This window comes from Ostrinia furnacalis, unplaced genomic scaffold (genome assembly GCF_004193835.3).
Source record: "Ostrinia furnacalis isolate ACB-3 unplaced genomic scaffold, ASM419383v2 OfSCF1649, whole genome shotgun sequence".
NCBI lineage: Eukaryota > Metazoa > Arthropoda > Insecta > Lepidoptera > Crambidae > Ostrinia > Ostrinia furnacalis.
This window is the reverse complement of record NW_021131888.1, coordinates 616,126-628,457: the sequence shown is the minus strand read 5'-3', so window position 1 is coordinate 628,457 and position 12,332 is coordinate 616,126. Positions and strand designations below refer to the sequence as shown.

General features: G+C 38.8%; 1 protein-coding gene across 1 annotated transcript; it reads left to right on the top strand.

Annotated features, from left to right (window-relative positions):
* The first annotated feature begins 10,006 nt into the window (after nucleotides 1-10,006).
* LOC114353287 (U4/U6.U5 small nuclear ribonucleoprotein 27 kDa protein yantar) lies at nucleotides 10,007-11,192 on the top strand. The gene is made up of 2 exons (XM_028305225.1): nucleotides 10,007-10,092; nucleotides 10,175-11,192. Exon 2 carries the CDS (start codon nucleotides 10,181-10,183, stop codon nucleotides 10,634-10,636), a length of 456 nt encoding a protein of 151 aa, XP_028161026.1. The 5' UTR covers nucleotides 10,007-10,092; nucleotides 10,175-10,180; the 3' UTR covers nucleotides 10,637-11,192.
* The last annotated feature ends 1,140 nt before the right edge of the window (nucleotides 11,193-12,332 follow it).

Below are 12,332 nucleotides of genomic sequence, written 5' to 3'. Positions count from 1 at the left end.
GATCGCTTGACCTGTCCATAACTATAGGATTACCATGGCTCATGGACTTTAGGGCTCTTTCAAATAAGATATAAATAAATAAATAAATATCTTTCTGAGAGCTTAATCGTCTAATTAGAAAGAACCTTGATCCCTGTTTCTTTTATTCGCGCTAGAACTTGATTTCGACTGCTGATTTCATCATAATTTCTTAAAAGATTTCTAATACAAGGTAAGTAAGGAAAAATTCGCAGAAAAATGTCGGCCGTTTGAATGTTAATAAAGACGATTAAGGGAAAAATGGGCTGATGACTCAGTAATGAAATAGAAATTCCATTTAGTCCGTCGCACTGGACGCTGGCCGCTACCAATCGATTAACATGGAAATCATTGGGGGAGGACTATGTTCAGTAAGAAACGTCCTATGGCTGAAATGATGATGATTTAGTCCGTCAGACAATAATAATAAAAATATTGGACATAATACCGTCCAATATGCCTGGATGTCTGAAGGACAAATAATTAAAATTTTGTCATCTAGCCTAATATGTGAACATCAAACCTCCCCAAGCCCCAACACGTCTGGCCAGTGTGGGGACTAGTGGGGAGTGTTGGCCAAAGCCTCCATTTGCCATTAGAGCGGGTCAAGCTCCTGCAGTGAAGACTAACGCCCGTATTCACAAACATTACTATGAGGTCTCACAGTGCGCGTGGACGCACAGGGCGAAACACGAACCAATCACAGAGCTCTAATCAACGCTGTGCGTTCGATTTGCTGCTTCACTTAAGCATCGTTTGTGAATGTTTAAATGACCTGATGAAGTCTACTAATAGATAAACACTAATTACTGCAGTGTGCCTCGGGTCCACGTCATACCTGACTCAGTCTTACCCAGTACATCAACCTCTAAATGTGTGTAGAAAGAAATACATGTTATTTGGAAACGCCTCATACCTGGATCGTTGCCAATCCACCGAGTGTATCGACAGAGTCCGTTTCTATTGATATTCCGTTTAGTTAGGTGAGATGATACAGATGGTTTCATCCACGAAGACGCGCCCCACCATTCTTTCGCTAATATTTGAGTGTTATCGGTACACGTTAAATCATCCATGAGTGCACACGCACACTACAATAATGACGCTCGGATTGCTCGGATCAAACTCCCCGCACCCCGCGCGACCGAGACCAAACATTGGTGGGGCGCGTCCGAGTGGATGAAACGAACTATATTTCTATTGATGCTAGGTTTAGTTTCTGGGTTACATGATAATCTACAAGCAGTAGTTAGTTGGTGACGCTATGTTGGCGCCATGACGGTATGGTGGCGCCACGGTGGTGTCTTGAGCTAGCAAATAGCTGCTACATTTTCGGTTGCCGCAATAAATAGGTTGCGCAACCAAACTAGTACCAGGTACCCTCTATAACTTACTTTTTGTTGGTGGCGCTACTGTGGTGTCATAATAACGTGATAGAGCCCTTGTGGCTCAAATGGGAAGAGACACAGAAGAATCTCATTGTTGTTTTGGTAGTCTTGGGAGAAGCCCAATAGAGACGCGAAATAATAGACATGGTTAATTAACTAGTAGCAGCTCTAGCGCAAGATGTCCACCCACAAGGTGTACCGACGACCTCATAAAGGTAGCAGGAAGGCGCTGGATGCAGGCCGCTGCCAACCAGTCATAGGCTATATTCAGCAGTGGACGTCCTATGGCTGAAATGATGATGATGAAACTAACTCGTAGTTCCACTGGGAAAATCGCTATTTTCGTGTATAAATTGGAAATATCAACAAAAATGCAATCGCATTTCTAATCGCGACTAGATCCTATCGAGTATCGACATCCTGCCGATCGCATTTGTGCCGACAATCGATAAGACACGAATACCGACCGATATTAGGGTTGCTAAAGCCCGGTCTGTGAGCACGTAGAATTTTGTCCAATGACCCCATCCTTGTCGCTCGCGCGTAATTATGTTGCTGTCGCGCTCGCACACTCACTGCGGGCGCCCGTCACACAGTCGCGACAGCAATATAATTATGCGTTAGCGATAAGGATGGGTAGCTTGGGGTCATTGGACAAAATTCTACGTGCTCATAGACCAGACTATATTGTTCAATAATAATCGGCTAGTTTCCTAAAAAACCGTCGGTCGTTAGATTATTTTTATCAAAAAATATTGGACACGTTTGTTTATGGTGCGTTGAACTTCCACGTGACGTCACGTCGTGCTTTTTTGCAACGTAGTGACGTCACGAGTCGCCCTACCTTAATTTTTTCTTTATATTATATAGATCGTTTCACCAAGCGCGGGATGCGGGGAGTTTGATCCGAGCAATCCGAGCGTCATTATTGTAGTGTGCGTGTGCACTCATGGATAATTTAGCGTGTACCGATAACACTCAAACATTAGCGGAAGAATGGTGTGGCGCGTCTTCGTGGATGGAACGATCTATAACAGGGAATACCCACTTGATTTGGTTTAATAACGCAACCCTATTCGTTACAGTCTTTCATTGAGCGAACTCGGGCGTCGAAACAGTGCGATGACGTCACTTGGCGAGAGGCCAGCTGAGATCATAGAGCTTGGGAATTGCAATTCATAATTTTATTTCTAATGCAGTTTTGCCTTAGATAAAGTGATATTTGTGCCGATTCAATTATAAAGATATCTTTTCTACGTTGTTTTGTAGTTCATAGCAGACTTATCAACTCGGAAATGATCAGTCAATATCTTTTTTTTTATCCACAACGAGGGGCCGAAGGTGGAAGCGAGCTTCACCCGGAATCCTCAACCACGGAGGAACTGGCTATCTTACCTCTAACTGCCGGAACACAACAATGCTGTTAACATTGTTGTTATGGCGACAGACTTAGGTAAGATGGTGGTAGCTAGCCAGGCGGACTTAGAACAAGCCCTACCACCAACCAAACCGAACAGAAAAATCTGCCCCCCATGGGAATCGAACCCGGGACCTCTGCGTCTAAAGCAGGTGGTCTTACCACTAGACCACAGAGGCGGTTAAAAAGGCGATTTTATTAGTAAGGGGGTTAATATTCAGTCAATATCTAGTCAGTTCAAACTTCAAATGCTTCCGACATCACCCGTAGCCAACATACCCGCCGAACACGTCATATCTTGTCCCTGGCAGGGATCCAAGTTGCTTTATTATGGGGCAGACTGGACAAAAGGAGGATCGCTCTGGAGATATGTCGCCTTGGTACTTTTGGCGTGCGATATTCCAGGAATGGCTTTTGCAAGAGATTCTGATGTATTTTTGAAGTTCCAGAATAGGGGATCGGCAACTACCTATTTATTTACACTTCGAACTCCTATTTTCTTCTGATTAATTCGTTGCGGGTCCAACGACAGTTTAACTTTCCTCGGGACAAACTTGACTTCACTGGTTGGGTTTTTATTGGCGGCCAAGCTGTGTCTCCTGGCTACACATGTCGCCCTGGTAATTTTGGCATGTGTAATTCCAGGAATGGCTTTTGCATGAGATTCTGATGTATTTTTGAACCTTAAGGGCTGTTCTTTCAATCGTCGGATAACTTTTAACTGAAGAATAGGTTTGGCACATTGACAGTTTATATGGGAAATTTGTCAAAATTGCAAGTTTATTCTTCAGTTAAAAGATATCGACGATTGAAAAATCTGCCCTAAGCATTATTATTACACACTAAAATATAGCTACTTATCCTTTCAACCATATCCATCGATACTAATTGACATGTTAAAGTAGACAGTTACTTTGTCCGTTTGTACCCTTTCACAGTTTTTAACTGAACCGATTTAGATGAAATTTCTCATAATGTAGGATAGGATAGTGTTTATCCCAGTCACTGAAAGGGAAATACGGGAAGTCTTTCAGAAAGATGTTTTTGTTAATGAAACTTTTTGTGACAATCCTCGAAGGCAAAGTGACTTACAGTTACGCCCGTATTCACAAACAATATTACGATGTCTCACAGTGCGGCTGGACGCACAGGGTGACACACGAACCAATCACAAAGCTCTATTCGACACTGTGCGTCAATTTACTGCTTCACTTAAGCAAGCATCGTTTGTAAATACGGGATAATAATCCTACTATCCTACTAATATTATAAATGCGAAAGTTTGGATGTCTGGATGTTTGTTACTCTTTCACACAAAAAATACTGAACGGATTTTGATGAAACTTTACAGTATTATTTTTTATAACCTAGAATAACATATAGGCTATAATTTATGAAGATCTGTGACAAACAAAATTTCACGCGGGTGAAGCCGCGGGTAAAAGCTAGTTAATCATAATATTACGTAGGTACTTCGTAACATTCAGTAATACAAAATGCCATACATAAAATATAGACAGTTTTATATTTATAGCCTTCTTATGAGCATAAAAAGACGCACAAAAAATACTCCAATACAAATGTAATGTCTGCTAATGCTCTTGATAACCCTGGCAATCATCTGATGATGTAATATGTACAGTCAGGAGCACATAAAACTATAAAATATTGTTGAAAAGTACAGAGGATACACGTGTTTTGCTTAACAGGGCATCTGTACAAGTAATATTAGGTAGGTCATCGAACAGCGTAGTATTATTATTCATTAAGGGCTATATTTCACCGGGACACCATGGCGGCGCAACCAGTCGCCGCTACCAACAAAATGTATGCAGCTTTGCGCCACCAAACGGACACCAGGTGAGTAACTCTCTATAGAGCTGTATACATTTTGTTGGTAGCCGGCGACTGGTTGCGCCGCCATGGGGTCCCGGTGAAATATAGGGCTAAATGTACATAGAAACTAGCAGCCGCCCGCGACTTCGTACGCGTGGATCTCGTTTTACCCCTTTAGGTGTTTTTTTTTTTTTTAATTTGGGCATTTTTAATTTCAGAGAGAGCGCGGCGCTATCGGTTTACGCGTTGCTCTCTCCTACGTGATTTAGGTGTTGAATTTTTGCAAAATCCCGTCTTAGTGAGCAGCACCTAAGTACTAAAAGGAACCCCCCATGCAAAATTTGAGACTCCTAGCACTTGTACTTTCTAAGATTTCGTGATGAGTGAGTCAGTCAGTGACCTTTCGCTTTTGAAAATATAATGTGGAGAAGCGTAGATTTTGGTTGGGGAAAAGAAAATCATGGGCGTCTATGGCATGGGAAAAGTTAGTCCCTGAGAAATGTACTTATACTATTCCCACCTCTCGTTCCCACCGCTGCAACTCCTGTGTAGCCAGGATCCACAGCTTGACCGCCTATAAAACACAACCAGTGAAGGTCAAGTTTGTCCCGGGGGAAAGTTAAACTGTCATTGGACCCGCAACGAAGTTAATCAGAAGAACATAGGAGGAGTTCGAAGTTAAGGAAAAGGTTGACAAGTGACAAACAAGGGTTTTGAGCCCGTTTTCACCATTAATCCCTAATTTCCCCTGTAACAGATACCAAGAATTTTGTTAAATTCAAAGGGGTCACTTAAAAATTAGGGATTGATGGTGAAAACGAGCATTAAGTAACCTTTAAGAAAGATTATATTGAAGAGAGAGTCGCAGGCCGCTACCAATCGATCAACATGGAAAGCATTGGAGGAGGCCTATGTTCAGCAGTGGACGTCCTATGGCTGAAATGATGATGATGATGATGATATTCAAGAGTAGAGGTAGAATGTAAAATGCCTAGACCTCGCGTGACTCACGTGTCCCAGTCAGTATCCACTAAGGATGGACCAAGCGCATTTAAATTATAATAATGCATTGTCTGGCATATAACTGACTTAATAACATTCGCGTAGTGAATACAAATAACATAACTTACGAGTGGGGTCGCCATGTTTAGGGTTTGCAGAAAACTTTCCAATTTACAAGTGCTTTAAAGTTTTTTAGAATTTTCTTACTAAGAATACTAAATAGGCTCTAAATTAAAAAGATGCTGTCTGACAAAACTCCGACGGGGGCCAGTGGCGACTCGTATAAATCAAAATTACCTGTAATAGTCGGTTATTCCGATACTTTGAGACTATCAGTGTCTTAGCATTGTCGTATCAGATCGTTATCCATGAAGCAGTGGTAGGGTTAAAACTGGGACGTGTAAAAGTGCTTTTTAAAAACTTAATTTGCAAAAATAAATGAGTTTTATGAATGTGTGACAATCAACTAATATTTAGCCGTGACTTCACCCGCGCGAATTGAGGTCTGTCAAGTACTCACTATTATTCTGTGGTCTAAGATTCTAGGGGGTCCCACATTCAAATACCGGGATAAAAACTATTCTATTCTTTTTTCTGTGTTCCTAACATCTCCATAGCCATAGGTACCAAAGTTAACAGAAAAGCAGTCACTTTAAAATTTAAATAGTAGTGGATGGATATTAAAAAAAGCTATTCTAATTTTATTTGTTTTTAGTTGTTTCTTACGCAGAATGTCCTAAATAACAACCGTAAACCTGGTAACACTAAGAAATGTACGCAGAAAGCCAAGTTTTAAAAGGCGACCACGAAACAATGGTAACATATCGCATAAATAAGTAATACGTAAGGTGAACTTATTGTACACCGGCCTTACGTACTTGTGAGTGCCTTTTCCCTGTGATCCTGATTTTGGCACGCGTACGGTTAGCCCCAATTGCGCTAAAAATTGTCAACTGCAACGCGATTGGACTACGAACGAAAATCAGCTTTTTGACAAATCCGTGTCGCGGTATCGTTTTGACAGCTAGTTTAATACGTACTTGTAAAAGGGTCGATTTTGCAAAATTGTACATACAGCCTGTTGTAATGTTGTCTGTCTGTACAGTTAGTTTACAGTAAATCTGGACTTTTAACAAGTGGGTGAACTGAGTGAACTTTCTTATTGCGGTATGCGGCGACATTTGAGTAATTAAATTGGGCAGAGAATGTTAAAGGGCAAACCAGTAAATGAAAATTAGCATGAACTTAAAACGAAACTGTTTTTTTATAAAATCAGAAAATCTAATATTTCTTTGAAACTAAGCCAAAACAACTACTAGTTTCTTCATAAATTTTAATCATAATAGTAATATCTAACGATTGAACTAATAAAACATGGATGTCCGCTTCTAAGGCAAAATAAAACACTGTGTGCTTATACCTACATCTGAATAGCACATAAGATCCATGGTACTACATTTTGAACAAGATGTGTGCATCTGAAACATTGTACTATAAAAATTGTTTTCATTACAGACATCCACCTAACTTAGATGTATCTTATCAGAAATATGTTAGTGGCTTTTATTCTTATAAGAAAACAAGTTACCTACCTAATTAATTATTATGTAGGTATCTGTAGAAGTTATCTAGCTAGAACACATTTTAAATATTAATAAATGAAAAAATAGACAGAATCTATCTTTAAAAAAGTACTCATAATTTTCCAGTCCAAAACCGAAACTTTAAAAAACCATCAACGTATCATAAAAGGCTAATAAAACCAGTTTCCGTTACACCATAAATGAGAAGTAGCTCTTAGTTTTTATGCAGACCGAATCCAGTGGGCATTTTTTGCACCGTACACCGCTGTTAACAGTTTTTTGTGAATAAACGTCTACAATCAGTGCTATTGTGTATGAGACGAAGTTCGTTGATTTTTGTACGGCAGATCATTGTCAGTTGTCATTTTAAATTGTTATGCGCTTTATACTCAGTGTATGTATACTGCAAGCTCATAACTTGAGAATTACCTAAAGATAATAATTAACCACTACCATATATTATTATAGCACGAAATAAATTAATTTCTGTCCGTCATTACATACGGTCCATACGATAAATTGAATTTAACATTTATGTAGATAAAAAGTTTGTTATAATTAAAAGCTATTAATTATTGAGTAATTGATTATTATTAATAATTTATTACTCAATAAATAACCAACTTTATTGTTGTTTTAACAGCGCATTAATAATTTTCATTATGTAAGCCAGATAATAGTGTTTATTATTATTATCGCTTGTATCATAATTTTAATAAGCATAATTGCTTCACAACCGTTAAAAAACTAAAGAAATTGTTTAAGATTTAGTAATTTTAACTTTTATCGAAACAACTCGAAAAGTGGTGCTATCAAATCAGTACAAAATCAAGCAATTAAAATCCAACCGAATTAAATACACCTATCATTATCCGAGGTTGCGTTGTAATAAAGACGTAGCTCACTCAGCCGGATTACACGGTCAGCGGTGTCCGCCCGGCGGTATGAATGACATCATCTTTTTATTGAGTACATGATAACATGGTACATATTTAATTGAACACGGCGAGATACGCCCAAAATCTTTCAGTATTACGTACGAAAATAGATTGGACAACTTCAAAGACGATGTAATTGTAACAAATTGGATGTTTGGACGAAAATTATGTCGTGGTAACGATTTTTGTGTGAAAAACACAGTTTTTACGGCTATGATAGCATAGAAAACACACAGCGGTGAAGCCAATGTCTTAAATAAGACCGACTCGCCCGCGCTGTAATAGCCGCGACAAAAAACGACCCCGATATCGAAGACACACCCTACATAAAGTGTTCCACGGAAAAATTCGTTTCATACGAAAACCGCTGCAAACCAATTGGAAATGTAAACAGATTCGAACGAAAGAAAGCTAATTGCACGCAATACGCACCGGCAATCGGGTCTGGAGGGCAGCAGACGTCGATTTCTTTCTCAGTCACTTCACACACACTTCTCACTAGAATAGAAGCTAAGTAACGCACTAAGCACTTAAACGACGCAACATCATACAAAATACACGCACTGAATGATCCTCTTTATATTTTAATGCACTAGCACCAACGACATTACGCGCAAACGCGTTTTGTAACTCAATTTCGTTCGTAAAAAAGAATACGATTTGCACGCCACCGGAGTAGATCGATGGTCGGCGCGAGCTTCGCTTTTTCGCCGCGGCGTCGCTGCTGTCAAGTGGTGACACTTTTTTATGCAGATGGCGCTGCAGGCGTTAATGTTGCTATACCTTTGGTTGTCAATTACCCCATTATAATCGTAGTTTATTCTGTTTATTTTATTTGGACTGATGACCAAACCAAATGTTTTAAGGTAATCTTTTAAAACTGAAGGACAAATTCCTGTCAAAAATTGTATTCAGTGTATTTGTAACCAGACGTACATAATTACAAACGAGATAAGTTCAGTACAGTACCTTGAAAACATTATTGCCCAATCGCGAACGTCGAACGTCTGTCTGCGACCGACGCGGACGAGCCTGGGCTGAGCCCACACTCGCTCGGCCTCGTCGGCACGCGCATCGACGATCGCCAAACGGCTAGAGTACCTTCTGTACTCACCATTCTGCCCATTGAAGCTGGAAAAGCTCTTCAAGCTACCAGTGCGGCGCGCCGTGCGTCCCTTCAAAAATAAACAAAGAAAAAATTATTATTATTGGATTTAAAGATTTTTACGAGTTCTCATAAAACATAATTAACCTTCAGCACTTCGGCAGTCAGGTTAAATGGTCAAAAAATCTGAACGACCAGGGTAATAATAAATTGTTAACCGATATGATAGGAGTTTTCAACTTACTGGCAACACTAAATAGTTCTCTACTCCTTTTTACGCATCATCCCGATTTTCAAAAGACATTTTCATTGTAAAAATCCTTCCGCTGTTTATTATAAAATATTTATTTAATGCATTTTGTTAATCGAAAATGCAAAACCTTTTCTATGTTATTAAATAAAGGCTCTTAATATCAAAATGTAATAAAATATTAACTTATTTAGAAATTAAATAACGTGGAATGAAACGTAGATACGTTTCATTTCACTGAAATCATTTAGGTTTCCCTTCATTTAATTAAAATGTTGATTATAAAATGTTTTGAAATAGGTAGATTACCAATTGACATTTAATTCTATTTTTAGTAAAAATATTTTCTTTCTATACCTCTTGAGAAAACAATTTTTTTAGCTATAGAAAAAATATTTACCAAATATATACGCGAAACGGAACGTAACTGACAACGCGTGCAAGAAAATTAAAAAAAATATTCAGTAGAAATCAAAATGGCTGTCGTTTAGGTCGTGCTTGTTGTTAAATTTTTTTATTTTTGCAAAATTTTAAAACTGTTGACATAAATCTGAGGTAAGATTTCAACTGCTCCACTTTAAACTTATTTATATTAAAATTACAATTCATAATAATGGTTTATTTCTTCATATAACAGGACAACATGGGGCGGTCGCCTAGCCCGCCGCGGCGACGCGACGACCGGCGTCGTGAGGACAGAAGAGACCGAGATAGGGACCGCGACAGGAGAAGACAGCGGACCCGGTCCCGTTCCCGGTCTCTAGAGCGGCGAAGACGGTCCCCGGACCGGCGGCGGTCGCCATCGCCGAGACGCCGAAGATCTCGCTCCATATCTCCAATACCTACTTCATCGTTCGCTCCGAAGCCGAAAAAGACGTTCGGAGAGCGTCCCATAGTCACCCCTGCCGATTTGGAGGGAAAAACGCCAGAAGAGCAAGAAATGCTGAAAGTTATGGGCTTCTGCGGCTTCGACACCACCAAAGGTAAGAAAGTTGACGATAATGTTGATGGAGACGTCCATGTTGTTCTCAAAAGGAAATACAGACAGTACATGAACCGGAAAGGCGGTTTCAACAGGCCTTTAGACTTTGTTGCGTAGTTGTTAGCCTTTATCGCATGTTAGACCTGCAGGGTCGACCGAGGAAGTTTTTACATGTGATATTATTGAAACTTGAGGGTGCTGCAGTATGCACGATGAGGCTTACTAGGCCGTCTGAGTATAAAAGACTATCGTCAAAATTATAATCGTTACTCTATCTGAATTCTAGTTAGATTTAAATTCTTACTCCCTTGCTAATAGTAAGTTACGTGCGTTAAACGCCAGCTTAAAATGATATTTCCAATTTTCTACACAAAATGCCACTTTAGACTGGTAGAATTTGCATAACTTTTATTAGTAAGGGTTGTATTGAATATTTACAATGGATAGTCTTTTAAAATGTCTGGATTATTTAGCCTTAAAATCTGAAAGAGGACTCAATTCTATCAAATTATTATTAGTTATATTACATGAGAAACAGCATTTCTAGGTTATAAAAATTCTATACATTGCCTAGATCTGGAATTTGCGTATCAAAAAACATTGGGCCAAAAAAATTTCAATTTCAATTAGTAAAAAAAATAACCTCATTTGATCATAGAATTGAAATCAAATAAAAAAAAAAAACTTGTATTCCTCATACATATCAATGTTTTCCATTTAAACTGGAATGATTTAGGCAATGACTTAAAAATCAAGGCAAATCTTACATTGCATACTGAGCAGCCTCTCATCTAGTATTAAGTGTTACACATCCTGTTTTCATCTTTTCTACAAACCTTTTTTGAGTGTGACTGTTGTACTTTTGAAATGATAAACGAAAATCTGTTTCCGCTAAAAACCCAGCGTTTTTGGCTAGAATGATGCCCGTTTTCACCATCAATTCCTAATTTTTGAGTGACTTCTATGAAAACGAAATTCCTGTTATGAGTTACCATATAGGGGTCACTTTAAAATTAGGAATTGAAGGTGAAAATGGGCATAACTCAAAAGTTCTAAAACTCAAACCGATGATTTTTTTTGTTATTCCAATCTATAGTTTTAAAAGTACAACAGTGTCATTCTGCCTTAGTGGTTGGTGAAAATATTATTCAGAAACTTCTAAAAAGTACAGTCACTGACATAAAAATTTAACAAACTAAAATATTATGCCAATAACTGTTATTATTGTTCAAACTCTATATTTTAATGAATCTCCCAGTTCATATCTCCTTGTCCACATGAAACCAAATCTTTTATACAACCAAAATCAACTAAATTGTCTCCTAGTGTGCTCTCTGTGGTCAAAAAACCACAAGTTCATCATCATTACCAAATGAAGAAGACTATTGTCTCCTACAACTTTATTAGGCCATACCTCTACTGTGGAAACATATCGCCATAAGGGAGAAAACGGAATCTTTTAGTAAATTTAGACAAGATTTGGCACTTATTAACAATAATGAGAAGACGAAGAGACTATAACTTGACAAAAACATGGTCTTACAAATAAGAACCTCTAAAATCAAAATCAAAAATATTTGATTCAATTTAGACCACTAGTGGCACTTATGAACGTTAAAATACAGTAAAAAAGGTAGCCCTTTACACTTTACATGTCTCCTTATCTTTTGGGCCCTACCAGCGCTTCGAGACAAACATATGGCACAAGGACGGTCTTCCAAAATTTTCACCGACCACTGGCTGTAGTTGTAAATAGTATTAAGTCCGTTGAAACAGTACCCGCGCGCTGCTATTGCCCGCGCGGGCCCAGACT